General features: G+C 38.2%; 2 protein-coding genes across 3 annotated transcripts; one reads left to right on the top strand and one right to left on the bottom strand.

The window, feature by feature from the left end:
- Positions 1-1,155: 1,155 nt before the first annotated feature.
- Positions 1,156-2,300, top strand: LOC112090761 (uncharacterized mitochondrial protein AtMg00860-like). The gene is made up of 2 exons (XM_024162816.1): positions 1,156-1,379; positions 1,946-2,300. Exons 1-2 carry the CDS (start codon positions 1,156-1,158, stop codon positions 2,298-2,300), a joined length of 579 nt encoding a protein of 192 aa, XP_024018584.1.
- A 3,330-nt stretch (positions 2,301-5,630) lies between these two features.
- On the bottom strand, positions 5,631-9,445 carry LOC21387230. Of its 2 annotated transcripts, XM_024162812.1 has the most exons (3): positions 8,987-9,445; positions 8,708-8,824; positions 5,631-7,555 (listed from the first exon to the last, which is right to left on the bottom strand). In XM_024162812.1, exon 3 carries the CDS (start codon positions 7,506-7,508, stop codon positions 5,826-5,828), a length of 1,683 nt encoding a protein of 560 aa, XP_024018580.1. In that variant the 5' UTR covers positions 7,509-7,555; positions 8,708-8,824; positions 8,987-9,445; the 3' UTR covers positions 5,631-5,825. The 2 variants fall into 2 exon arrangements, with proteins under 2 accessions (XP_024018580.1, XP_010092090.1); XM_010093788.2 differs by lacking the exon at positions 8,708-8,824.
- Between the last annotated feature and the right edge of the window lie 5,562 nt (positions 9,446-15,007).

The following is a 15,007-nucleotide window of genomic DNA, read 5'->3' as shown; positions in this document are numbered from 1 at the left end:
GCACAGGGAACAATCGTACCTCGGGTGGTCTGCTTGGATTTTCCGCGATACGACGGTACTGATGATCCTATCACTTGGATTGATCGGGTGGAGTAGTTCTTTGAGTTCCACAAGACACCTACCAATGAGAAGGTTGCATTAGCAGCTTATCATCTGGAGGGGGGAGTGCATCTCTGGTTTCAATCTATTAGAAGGACTCGGGTATGGATAACTTGGGAGGAATTCAGGCAGGCACTAAACGATTGTTACGGACCAACCTTGTTGGATGACTTCTATGGGGAGCTCACCAAACTTATTCAAGTTGGTTTCGTACGCGATTATCAAGCGCAATTCGATCGCCTACTAGCAAGGGCCGGGACTTTAACGGAACAACAACAAATTAGTTGCTTCGTCAGCGGTCTCAAGGAATCCATTCGAGCCGATGTTCGAGCGGCGAACCCACAAACTCTGCCACACGTCGCTGGTCTTGCCCGCCTCAACGAAACAAAATATCAAAATCAGAGGAAAACTCCACTCAACACTGAAGGCAAGCATTCCAGTTTCATCCTAACTTCCCAAAATTTCCCAAAAACCACACAATTGCTAAATTAGACTAAAAAACCTTCAACACTGCCGATCAAGCGACTCACGGCTGAAGAAATCCAAGATCGTTGACGACGCAACCTATGCTACAATTGCGACGAAATTTACACACCGGGTCATCGTTGCAAACGCCTATTCCTTATTGACTATAGCTATGATGAAGATGTGGAGGAAGAAAAAGTCGAACCTGAACCGGAAAGTGAAATGGCCAAAATTTCTCTCCACGCCATTACAAGAGCATCCACTCCTCAAATTATGCGGGTTCCAGCCAAGGTTGATGGACGTCCGCTAGTAGTATTACTGGATACCGGAAGCTCACACAACTTGCTTAACCGAGCATGGGTTTCGCGATTTGGGTTGAAGACAGAGGAAGGGGCGCGCATGATTGTCATGGTAGCCAATGGAGAGAAGCTTCCGTGTATGGGTCGGCTACCGAACACTTCAATCACGATCCAAGGGAACCCATTCTAGGTGGAGTTTTTTGTGATAGAACTAGAAGGTTGTGACGCTATCCTCAGAGCGCAATGGTTAAAGACTTTAGGACCGATTGTGTGGGATTTTGCGAGACTAACAATGACGTTCAATTGGCTGGGGAAGGAACTTAACCTCACTGGTGTTCAATCTCATCGCCCGGAAATGGTTGATCGGCGAAAGATGGAGAAGGAGATACGGGGAAATGGCAATAAAGGGACCTTGATGCAAATTCTTTTGCTCGACGGGGTCACCTCCTCTGGAGAAGATGACAAGCCAACGTGGGGAATATATCAACAGCAACAAATGAAGGCTCTTATTGGGAGGTACGTAATTATTTTTCAAATGCCCAAAGGAATTCCCCCAAATAAGGCCCATAGTCACAAAATTCCACTGAAACCCGGTACGGGACCAATATCAGTGAGACCCTATCGCTACCCAATTTATCAAAAGAATGAGATAGAGAAATTAGTGAGCGAGATGAAGGAGAGTGGCATCATCAGGCCAAGCACTAGCCCATACTCTTCGCCAGTTCTACTAGTCAAGAAAAAGATGGAACGTGGCGATTTTGTGTCGATTACCGGGCTTTGAATTTGGCCACTATCAAGGACAAATTTCCTATACCAGTAATAGACGAGTTACTCGATGAGCTATTTGGGGCAAAATATTTCTCAAAATTGGATTTGCCTGCCGGCTATCACCAAATACCCATAAATCTAGCATATGTTGAGAAGACAGCATTCTGCACGCATGATGGGCACTATGAGTTTCTGGTAATGCTTTTGGTTTTTCTAATGCTCATTCCACATTTCAAGCATTAATGAATGACATTTTTCGACCATATTTGTGGAAGTTTATTTTGGTCTTTTTTTTATGATATTTTGATATATAGCTCTACATGGGAATCTCACTTGAAACATTTGGATGTGGTATTCTCTATTTTAGCTACTCACCAGCTTTTTGTCAAAAAAGAAAAATGTTGCTTTGGAGTTTCGCAAATACATTATTTGGGGCATCTCATCAAAGAAGGAGAAGTAAAGATGGATCCCAATAAGATAGCCGCAATAGAAGAATGGCCCAAACCAACCACGGTGACAGCTATGCGTGGCTTTTTGGGACTCACCGGATACTACCGTAAATTCGTCAAAGATTACGGCAAAATAGCAGCCCCATTAACTGAAATGTTGAAGAAGAATAACTTCAAGTGGTCTCATGAAGCGGAGCTTGCATTTGTGGAACTCAAATGAGTGATGGTTCAGGGGCCCGTTTTGGCGTTACCCAACTTCACTAAGACCTTTGTTACTGAATGTGATGCTTCTAATAATGGTGTCGGTGTAGTTCTAATGCAGGAAAAAAGGCCAATAGCTTTCTTCAGCCAAGCCTTAAAAGGGAAGAATGCATCTTTGTCCACCTATGACAAGGAAATGCTTGCTCTGGTACTAGCGGTACAGAAATGGCGGCCATACCTATTGGGGAAGGCATTTGTGGTTCACACTGACCATAAAAGCCTTAAATTTTTGTGGAGTCAACGAATTACAACAACGGCACAACAAAGGTGGCTTAGTAAATTAATGGGGTACGACTTCACTATTGAGTACAAGCAAGGAAAAGATAATTCGGTGGTAGATGCTCTTTCTAGAAGAGACGAATCGGCGCAAATGATGGCAATATCAGCATTGATTCCCACATGGTTGAAGACCATTCACGAGGAGAACAAAAGCCAAATAGATATGCAGAGGCTTCATAAAATGTTTCAGGAAGGGGAGCTTCTTGGCCCATGGGCTTGCAAGGATGGGCTATTATTCTTTAAGGGGCGAATTTATTTGCTTCCTTCATCTCCATTGACGGTTGACGTTATACAGGGGTTTCATTCAGCCACTCATGAAGGGTTACACAAAACTCTTCAACGCCTAAGGTCTCAATTTTATTGGAAGGAAATGAAATGACAAGAGTTAGAGGCCATTAAAGCTTGCAATGTTTGTCAAAGAAATAAGAGGGAACAAGGCGCACCGTCTGGACTTCTTTAGCTGCTTCCTACACCCAAAGAAGTTTAGACTGAAGTTTCAATGGACTTTATTGTTGGCCTTCCATCTTCTAAAGGCAAGACAATAGTTATGGTAATTGTGGATCGGTTATCGAAGATGGCGCACTTTATTGCAATGTCACAACCCGTCACCGCCAACAGTGCTGCCCAAGCCTATTATGAGAATGTCCTCAAACTTTATGGAGTGCCATAGTCAATTGTAAGCGACCGTGATCCCGTCTTCACAAGTTCATTTTGGAAGGAGTTATTTCGACTACAAGGGACCGAGTTCCGTTTTTCGTCATCATATCATCCGCAAATGGATGGACAAACGGAGGTAACCAATCGTACTCTTGAAATGTACTTGCGCTGTTTTGCAAGAGATAATCTGAAGTATTGGACTCGTTGGTTACCATGGGCCGAGTTCTGTTACAACGCTAGTTGGCATTCGTCTACAGGCTTCACACCTTTTGAAGTGGTATATGGTCGATCTCCTCCAGTTTTAACGTTCTATGAGCTGGGCTCAGCTAAGGAAGCAAGTGTGGATTTGGAGTTGAGACAAAGATATCAGGTTATTGCCCAACTACGCCAACACCTTTCCAAGACTAAAGAGAGAATGAAAGCAACATATGATAAGAGAAGGAAGGATCGCCAGTTTGAAATTGGAGATTGGGTGTATTTCAAACTACAACCATATCTGCAGCTTTCTTTGTCTGGCGATCGAAGGCACAAGTTAGCGGCAAAATATTTCGGGCCATATAAGATCATTGAACGAATTGGTCCAGTTGCCTACAAGTTACTTTTACCGGAAGGAAGTAAAGTTCATCCTGTTGTGCATGTCTCATTACTGTAGCACTAGCGTGGAGGAATCCTTGCCTGAGATAGCTGACGAAGGAGAAAATGTTTCCTGATGCCTTGCGGACAAGGCCGTTTTCAAGAGGGGAGGATTGTTACGTGCCCAGAGAACTACTGGGCTTTTTTTTAGGAATTCTTGTTAGTTTGTTGATTTTAATATTATTGTTTATTTCTATTAGTTTCCAGCACATGTTTTCCTATCTTGTCATTATTGACTGTTTCAAGTGGCCATTGTTCAGTGTGTTTATTGGCCATTTTTCCATGTTCTATGTTCTGCATGTTTTCCTTTTTTTTAGGTGTGTACAACTGATTGTGCACGTAGTGCTTATATTTCCATTGTATTTAAGAAAAGGGAAGATCAATGAAAGGGCACCATTGATTTTCCACAATTCAGTTGCAGTAAATGACGTTAGTATCAATCTCTTTGAGAGCTTCTTCACGTCAGGGACAATACCTCGCCGTGGCAGAGGCCGAGCAAGAGCTCGCCAACACCAAGGCCGTAACATCTCCCCATGGCACTATAGTTCTGCGCAAAGGAGACCGGCCGGGAGCGTCGTACGTTGCGCACCCTTCCCCCGATTCAACCACATCTTCGTGGGCTGCCAATACTAGATCTGAGAGAACCATACCCTTGCACGATATTACGGCTGCGCAGAGGACTCTGTCTCGCTGCCGAAGCTCTTCGACGGAGCTCTCAATTTTTTTTCCTCTTTTTCTGATCTATTTGTCATTTTTTTATCTGTTTTGATTTTTTAGTTTGTTCTCTGGCATGTATTTGTGAACTTTGTGATTTTTTATTGTTCCGATGACGAGAACGGTGGTGGTGCCACCAGTATTGCCGGTTATCGGCGAGTATTTGTGGTGGATACCGACTGGTATCATAGCTGGGTGCCGGTAACTAGGTGGATAGCAGCAATTACCGTTTGGTATCAGGCCGATATCTAAATGGATACCGACTCGTGCCGTCGTCGTGGGTAGCTCTGCTATCGTTCAGCCTTGCCACTTCTTTTGGTTTTGTGACCGGATGCTGCCGGATATCTCGGTCGGATACTAATATCGTGGCCGGATCTAAAAGTATATTTGATATTTTAAATATAATGCAATACATAACTATGATATTCTCTGTAATAATTTGTCTCCTGACATATATGGATTCTTAAAACTTAGGGGAAACTTACGACAGTTCCTTTTAAACCAATCCAATCTGTCTTTTATCATCTTTCCTTCTTTTTTTTTTCTCTTTTTTCTTTTTTCTTTTTTTTTCATGAGAAACTTTTCTAATGCAAATGATCTTTAATTTTGCAACATTGTCGGCGAGTAGAATTTGTTTGTAAACAAGACTTCAAAATCCAAAAAAAAAAAAAGAAATGGGTCGATAAGAAAGCTTGTTGTTATAGAACTTTTTGAGCGTGACAACTAAAGATTCAATTATGATTTTGTATACATGCTCTAAAATTTAGCTGCCTTTACATTTTCAAACTTCTAAGAACACAGAAGAAAGACATAATATACACTAGGGTACTATATTTAGATATAACTTGGTTAATATAACTAAACCTAAGGGAAACGGAAATGATATAGATAAACCTTGTCCAAACTACAATCTTTCTGAAGCAACTCTTGGTATCATAGTTTAAATATATGCAACATTTGTAATTGTAAAGCAATCAAATTAGTAAGTGGTATAATTCGGTCAGACTTTCCCCTGCCAACGCAACAAAGGCATCTCATTTCATAAATAAGTGAGAGAACATTGATAAGCATCTCATTTCATGTCCTTAAAACTAACTACTTTTGTTTCATATAGACAATGAGACAGCTAAGATACGAAAAGTTAAAGCGCCTTTCTTTCATTATACGAAAAAGACGTTTGCATTTAGCAACTTCATTCCCTCTACTTCCTGATAAACAAACTCCTGAACCTCCCTCTTTCCAACCGCTCAAGCAGCTTCTTAGCCCCAGGGATTTCCATCTCAGTAAGCTTCTTGAGATACCCAATTGCCCCATAAGAAATCATAAGCTTTTTGCACTTCTTGCTCGATGAAAGCGAAGCGAGGCAAAACACTGCATACTTCTTTGCTGTGTTCTGTGGACTAGGGTCAAGCAACTGAACCAGATTAGGCACACTCTTGTCATCCTTCTTAACTTCTCGGCAGTTCTGTGAAAGGGTCACCAAGCTAGAAATTGCCTGTGCGGCGACCTCTCTGATGCTGTTTGACTTAGACTCGAGCATCTTGATGAGCAAGGGAATGCACCCCGTCTCACCCACCATCTTCTTTGTCTCTGCCAAGGTGCAAACTCGGCAGATTGCCGACGCAGCAGCCTGTTGTGCACCAAGTGACCCTGACCTAAGAACGTGAACCAAACGTGGTAGGAAGCCGAGGGAAACCAAAACCTCCATAGAAACTGAGCCAACCAAATTCCTCAATGCACTGACCGCAGATTCTTGAGGCAATGGACCGTCAAGATACGCCAATAGGCTGCAGATTCCACCCTCTTGGATGACAGACCTTCTTAAGTTGTCGTTGCTGGCAGTGAGATTCTGCAAGCATTCGGCTGCATACTCTTTGGACCCCAACAAAATGCCACAATCAAGGAGATTGATCATGACCCTTATGATCCCTTCTTCAGCTAAAGCTTGTCGAACCTCGGGGACGGCTGAAATGTTCTTCAAGGTGCAAGTGGAAGCGGCCTGAGAGACAGAGTCACCCGTTCGACATATCTCAATTAGGGGACGAACCCCACCATGGCCTACGATTGCACGAGCAGTCTCAGCCAACATTGACAGCCTCTGAAGCGAGATTGTGGCCTTCTCTTTTCCAACCGCACTTCCCGACTCCACAAGCCTTATTAGAGCAGGAAGAACACCTTCAGACACAAGCCAATTTTCGCAGCTCCCGGATTCTGCAAGCGAACAGATCACTGTCACAGTCTTCTCCCGAATACGAGGAGAGGTTGCAGTAAGCAATTGGACCAAAGCAGCAATATTGCTACGTCCTAAAACCGCCAAAACGTTCTTCTCATCCTCTTTCATCACTTCAACAAGGCTATCAAGAGCTCTACGTTTCGCCTCCAAGTGCCCGATCTGAAGCCTCGCAAGCAATTCCCTTATATTGCCATGAGCAGCACCCTCGGATTCTGTTGAAGAACCGCAAACAGATAACGGAAAAGTGGCCTCACCGAGCACCCCAGTCTTGATCAGAAGCCCACAATCTCGCAAATTCAAATCAAGTTTCCCCGAAAGCGCGTCAAGGTCACTCTGCATCCGGAGCTTACCTTCATACCTCTCCTCAACACAGAGCTCTGCCAATTCAATTGACTCCTTCAACGTCCTCGAAACCGCCTGCAACTGTTCCTTGCAAAGAGTGTTCTTGGAGAAGCAAGGATGGCTCGACAAGTCAGATAACCGTGATGGGATCAGTTCTAACTTCGAAATTATCATCTTCCATCGGCCAGGAAATCCCTTAACCACTTTAGCCTTGGATAATGCCAATGGGATAAGCTGTTGTGCGCGTGATAACCAATCTTCAGCTGACAAGGTATCAACCAAAACCTCCTTCCCACTCTCTTCCACCATGGTTTTGATGTGTTGAAATTGGTAAACAGAGGAGAGAGCTACACCAACTGAAATTTGAAGAAAACCAAACCTTTTCTAAGAATGATATTGAGTTGGTATTATAGACGAGTAAAAGGCAAGTGGAGCAGTTACAATTATAAAAGTCATAATAATATAAAAACAAAAAAAATATGGATGGAATTTAATATGTGTATAAGATAAACATTAAATAAAAATGAAAAAAGACAATTGGCCAGCCACAACAAAGAGCTTCGAGAATCTTGTACAAACCACAACATGTTTATTTGCTGAGAAACGATAGCCATCAAAGTACCTAAAAGATGACCCACCTTAGTCCTTTCTTAATTATGTTGCTTTTTTGCAAGTGATCATTCATTTAATGCCAAATGAAAATTGAACGGCAGAAATGAGTAAACAAATAAATATATAATAATTGGGGGTTAGGATATAAAATTCTTGGTGATAACTATGAAAGACGCTACTTTTAATGGCAAAATAAGTGCTTCACCAATAATTAAGAAGGCCGTCGGCCATAGTTATGCTATACCGAATATACCCTTCAACATACAAACAATTCTCCATTGCGTGATCTTGAGGTATATCGGTACATACAGAAACTAAGAGCTACAGCCTACAGCTCTACGTCTCAACGATGGAAGTGGAGATATCTGATATTATATTATCTGACTAGATTTTGATCAAAATCGGACGGTCAACATACGTGAGAGAGATGGGGCAAGTAAAGTTACATTCTGATGGGATATTGCCATCTAAGATTAAAGGCCGTTTAATTCACTCTACTAATTTAAATTATACGTGATTTTATATGAAAAATTTTTATTATAATAAAAAAATTAAATAACTTTATTATTTAAATTAATATGATTTTATATGAAAAATTATTATTATAATAAATAAATTAAATAAGATTATTTTTAAAAAAATTTTACTATAATAATTTAAATATACTCAAATTTTAAATTCAAATTTACAAAATTAACGTAACTATCTGCTAAGTAAGATGAATGAGAGAGAGAGAGATTTTTCTTTGAAGAAAAGATAGGACTTAGTAGAAGCCTCTATCAACAGTTGTATAAATAGAGTAGTGTACTCAAATTTTTCTCTAGATGGACCGACTCCCACATTTAATTTTTCTCAGGAAAATTCAAAAAGAATATATTAATAAGTACGAAAAATACCTCAAAATTTTGATTTTAATTTGCTTGTCATTTCAAAAGGAACTCCATTGTTAACAACAGCCATCGGACGTTGACCTCCCCCTCATTTTCTCTCTCTCCTCCTCTCTCTCGTCTCAGCTGATAATGGAGGCCACAAAATTAGAAAAATAAATAAATAAATAAATGAAATTAATCACATCCAGTTAAGAACGTTTATGGGGTAATAAATAGAAAAGAAAAGAAAATCACTTTATTCATATTCTGAAGTAGTGATTAAAAAGAAAATTGTCAAGCACCAACCTTTACGACTCAGAAACCAGAAAGTTGTCCTTTTCTCTGAGAAAAGCAACCTAGTAAGCTTGATCTCGAAACTTCTCTCTCTCACTCACTTTAAGTATCAGTGATCAGGGTAAAAATTGAGCTTGAAATCTAATTTATTTCCATGAATTCCCGAAGCAGCTCATGACCAAAGATTCCAAAACCCTCAATTTTTCTAAGAATCAGAGAATACCCAGAAAGCTATATCGTTTTCCTAATACAAAAACAGACGCAAATGAAAAGTGGAAAAAAAAAATAGAAGAATCTTCAATAAAGATCAAAAATATGAGGAACCCAGTTAAGCTATTCGAACTCCCAAACATAAAACAGACACAGACAGAGCAAGCAGTGAAGGAGACAATCAAATTTGTAATTCAAAAATCTTCAATCTCTCTCTCTCTCTCTAAATCGAAGAAATTGTCAATCTCTCGCTTTCTCTGGATTCTCTGTAAAAAAACAAAGAAGAAAAAAACAATGCGTTATATTTTACTGTTTTGGCCTTTAAAGGAGATAAAAAGAGCTTATGTTTCGGACAAGAAGCGTTAAAGATCGAACATGATTTACGATCGTACGGCTGTCATTGCCGGTCTGGGCGGAAGATCCGACCGTTAAAATTTTGAATATGATTTTCATGAATTTTTTATTTTTTTCCGTTCCCGAAATGGTGACGTGGCGCATTTTGCCACGAGTGAGGTGGAGACGTTTTGCTACTTTTCGAGGCAGTGTTTTAAACGGTTCAAAAATGTCCCACGTGTGAAAGCGACTGATTACTGGAAAAGTAGTTCGCTTTTTGAATTAGGGAGAAATAGGAAAATAGAATGAATTAAAATTAATAGGTTAATAATTCATATAAATTAATAAATAGGTTAAATTATTGTTTTTATTTATAATTTATTTTGTTATAAATTATAATTTGATAAGTTATTATCTATAATTGTTTATAACTTATCTCACTATAAATTATAACGTGACAAATTTATTCATAACTTATCTGATTATGAACCATAACTTGATAAGTTATAGTCTATTAATTTTTATAACTAAAAATTGACTTATATACTTTCTTAAACTTTTTATTTTGGCTTATTTTTTACTATTTACCTTTAAATTATATTGTTGGTTTTGTGAATTTGAGAATTTGAGCTTTAAATTTGAATTAAGATGTTATATTTTTTGTAAGTCTTATTTATTTTATTGATTTGAGTTTAAAATTTAAAATTTATTATAGTAAAAATTTCTTATAATTTTTAAACAGACTCTAGGCCTTGTTCACTTCGCTGATTCGAGTTGAGATGTGATTTTATGTGAGAGCTTTTTATTGTAGCAAAAAAGTTAGATGTGATTGTTTGTGAGAGCTTTTTACTGTAGAAAAACTCGAATTCTAAACTCGAATCAGCGAAGTGAACGAGGCTTAGAGTTTTTAACTGTAACAAAAAAAATTAAATATAATATTTTTTTAAAATTTTTAATTATAAAAACTTAGAATTGAAAACTTAAATTGTGAAATGAATTCTATGAATATGCCCCTGATCTTGCTGTTAAAATTCAAATTTGTCATTGATGTATATTTGGTCGATCATCCCATATTATCATGTGACGCACTGCTCTTTTTTGAATTGGAGGCAGCAAGAGAAGGATGGGTTCCCCAAACTGTTCCTTATTATTTTATTTTAAAAATTTTTAAATCGAAATATTGGATTAAAGAAATTGCTATTTTAAATAGGTGAGTGGACCACCATCTTTGTTGTCCTAATTTCAATTTTTGGATTAAATATTCGAAGGTTCCAAGTTCCAACATTGATTATGTGGGTTGTTATGATAATACTTTGGATGAATATCTGTGCACTCAATGGCTCATGCAAATTTCAAGAGATTATTTTAAATATTAGTTTTCTAATTTTTTTAACATAATTTCCAATTGTGATGATGGTTTAAACATGAAAGCATCCATTTTATTTTTTTCTATCAAAAAAACATTTTGGTTCTGTTCCATGCATTTATTTTAGAACCCGAAATGATGGCGTCAGATTAATTAAGGGATTTTTTTTAATCCAAATTTTTAATTTAATGCATGCAATGATATCGCTTGAAAATCATCATCATGCAACACTGACTTTTTATAAGACAACGCATATAATAATAAGGGACAGAAAAAAAGTACATGTTCATCAAAATGATAAGAGCCATAATTATATTATGTACACCTAACCTCTTTTCTTTCTCTTTCTTTCTTTTTTTTTTTTTTTTTAGGAAACGTACACCTAACTTTTGATATTTTTTTTGGAAGAAAACCCAACTCTTGAAATTGCATATTATCAATTTATCATCAAAATAGACCGTATATTATTTTCTTCTACTTTCCAGTCTTTAGTTATCCGGACTCGACCATTTTCAAGGGTAAAAACTTGTACTTCCATTGCTTAGTTCAAAATGCTTATTAGCCATTATCCAACTCAAACACTCTAGCATTAAAACAAAAAACAAAAAAACAAAAACAAAAACAAAAACAAAAACAAACAAAATCAAAATCAAAATAAAAAACAAAAACAAAAACAAAAACAAACAAACAAAAAGGAAAAATAAATGCACTTTTTACTTCTTTTTTTCATATCATTAAGTCTCGTTCATTTAGTGATTTAAATTTTTAGTTTTAGATTTATACAGTAAAAAATTTTTAAAAAATATCACATCTAACTTTTTTTATTACAATAAAAAAATTTTAAAAAATATCACGTATCAACTCAAATTGAAAACTTAAATCGCGAAGTGAACGAGGCTTAAGTATAATGTCAATGCATGGAGCGTCCCTGTTCTTGGATCCAAAAGATTCTGCCTGACGAGGAAAACAAGTGTCACTGGTTTCGCTCTTAGAATTTGGAACAAGACGATCTTTGGTTTTTACAAGGACATGCTAAGGTTCTTTGAACATAAACTTGTCGAAGTCCAGAACCAACCTATCTCTGCGGAAAGCTTAGCAGAGGAAGCTGCAATCCAGATGGAAATGGAGGAGGTCCAAAACTGTCAAGAAGGCATTTGAAAGCAAAATTCTAGGGAAATTTGGCTCAAGGAAGATGATAGAAACACACGTTTTTTCCACGCCTCTACGATAATCAGGAAAAAGCGCAACCATATATTGGCAATTCAAAGGGACGATGGTTCTTGGCTTAGGGGTAGGGCTCTTATTGGCTCGCATGTGAATTTGAATTTCAAAGAGCTCTTCTCTTCCGCCCATCCGGTTATTGGGGACGAATTAGAAGATCTCTTCGATGAAAAGATCACCGAAGAGGACAATGTAGAGCTTTGTCGTGTGCCCTCTGCGGCGGAAATTAAAAGGGTTGTCTAGGACATGAATCCTCTGAAATCCCCTCGCTCGGATGGCATGGTAGGGGCTTTCTACTGGGATATTGTTGGCCCATCAGTGGTGGGATCCATTCAGGATTTCTTGTCCTCGGCCAAGTTTGTCAATAGTATCAACCACACGTTTGTCGTGTTGATTCCGAATAAGGAAGGCTCGGTGAACTTGGATCACTTCAGGCCGATAAGCCTATGTAACTTTTCTTATAAGGTTCTCTCAAAGCTACCGGATCAGGAAGGTGCTCGCTAAACCCATTTCGCCCTTCCAATCTGCCTTCGTTTCGGGCCGATGGATTGCTGAACATTCGGTGCTAGTCCAGGAGATTATGCAGCTTATGAAGAAAAAATCAAGAACCCATGGGTATAAAACTTGATATGTCAAGGCCTATGATCGTGTTGAGTGGCCATTTCTGGAATGAATGCTACGGGCTAATAGGTTTAGTGATAATTTCTGCTCATTAATTATGGCTTGTGTTTCGACAGCGTCCTTTTCGGTTCTTCTTAACGGCAGCCCTCTTAACTCATTTTAAAAGCTCCAGAGGCCTTCGGCAGGGGGACCTGATCTCTCCATATTTGTTCATTTTGTGCAGTGAAGTTCTCTCTAAGCTAATTTTGAGAATACAAATTGCGGGCCGGTTATCTGGTATTTAGATCTCTCGAAATGGCTCGCCGATTTCGTATTTGTGTTTTGCGGATGATACTTTTTTATTTGGGCGTGCTAACCTTTCGGAAATTCGAACCCTATGTCGCAAAATCCTTTCTGGTTTTCTCTAAGAACACTCAGAGCTCATTGGCGAGGGATATTGCAGCTAGTTTGTATATGCTTATAATGTAGGGCAATGAGAAGTATCTTGGAAATCCGCTTTTCTTCTCTAAAAGCAGAATCCAGGACTTAAAATTTCTTTAAGAAAGAGTGCTGGCTAGGCTCGAGGGATGGAAGTCAAAACTGTAATCCCGTGCAGGACGAACGACCCCAGTGAAATCTATGGTTCGGAGGATCCCGTCCTATGTTATGTCTACATTTAAGATTCCTCTTGCTATATGTGAGGGTCTTGATGCGGTGGTTCGTCGGTTTTGGTGGACTGGTTCCTCAGAATGCAGTAAATGTCATGCAATAATTGCTTGGAAGGAGATTTGCAAACTAAAAAGTTGTGGGGGTCTGGGGATAAGACGCTTCCAAGACATGAATCTCGCTCTGCTTGCTAAACTCGATTGGAACTTAGTCTCCAGGAAAGAGGCGCTCTGGGGTTCAGCCTTGCAATCAAAATATTGCCATTCAGTGGATGTTTGGTGTGTGGAAGGGAATGGTTCAGATTCTTATGTGTGGAGAGTATTTTGTCATCAAGGGATCTCCTTCTCAAAAGGTGTGCCTTCATAATCTGGTTCGGTGACAGTGTTGGCCTTTGGAATCATCCTTGGGTGCCTTGGGGACCAAGAGATGTGCGAAAGGCTCCTTTCAGCCCAACAAACAACCTTCCCACCTCTTTTGTCTCCTCGCTCTTTTTTTCTAACACCCGCTTTTAGAGCGAACATATTGTGCGAACTGCTTTTGATATGCCGGTGGCAGATCGGATCTTGAATATTGTCCCTCTATTATTTCCGGGAGAAGATAAAGCGGTGTGGATTGGTCCCGGCTCAAATGATTTCTCCGTCAAAAGTGTTAGCCTTAATCCTTAAACCCACCTAAATCATCACACTAAATTATTAAGAAAATATGTTATAATAAATATCAGTCTTCATTAGTACAGTTTTAATCTTTAACAAAAAATTTCTTCAACAACGTGTTATTAAAGTTATTGTCTTCTTCAATCAAATCACTAGATTTCTGAATGAGTGTTTTCTTTATTAATTATATGATTTGACCTATTGAGAATCATATTATAAGTTTATTAATATATTGTTACATTAGACATCCACTAACCTAATTAGATCAATATTTAATATCTATCTATTTAGTCCATACCCAATTAAAAAACTTATTAAACTTCCTTAAATTGACCACTTAATTTGTCCAATCAATTTAAATAGTAGTAATATAGTTGTCAATTAATATATTACCCATAATAAATAATAGAAAATAAAATTTCCTAACAAAAAGTGCTTATTGGGTAGCAAATGCGGACATGTTCTCTAAACAGGAGTGCTGGAAAACTCTTTGGAAGGCACCTCTTCATGAAATATAGAGATCGTGTTTAGAATTGATCTCATTTTTTAAAAAAATAAAAAATAAAAACATTTTTAAAACAGTATTTGGCGTAATAAAGATAAAAAACATAAATGAAAATAATTTTTTAATTTAGTGTGAAATAAGAGAGAAATAAAAAATAATTTTTAGTCATTTTTTATTTTTTGTTTTTGTTTCCTCCTCTCGATAGCAGAGAGAGACATTAATAAATTTTTTTATACTGAAAATAATCTCTTGATAAAATTACTAAACGCATTTTTAAAAATAATTTATGTCTGAGATTAAAAATATTTTCATTTTTATTTTCATATAAAAAATAAAATTATTTTAGAATGAGTTCTAAACACGTCCAGAAAATTTTCTTATAAAGACTAGCAACGGATTCCCTGCCTACTAGGGATGAGATGTATTGGGTGGAGAACGAGCATAGTATAACCTATCTTTTGTGTGACGAGCATCTGGAG

The sequence above is a fragment of the Morus notabilis genome, unplaced genomic scaffold (genome assembly GCF_000414095.1).
Source record: "Morus notabilis unplaced genomic scaffold, ASM41409v2 Scaffold1658, whole genome shotgun sequence".
Taxonomy (NCBI): Eukaryota; Viridiplantae; Streptophyta; class Magnoliopsida; order Rosales; family Moraceae; genus Morus; species Morus notabilis.
This window is presented reverse-complemented; position numbering and strand designations above follow the sequence as displayed.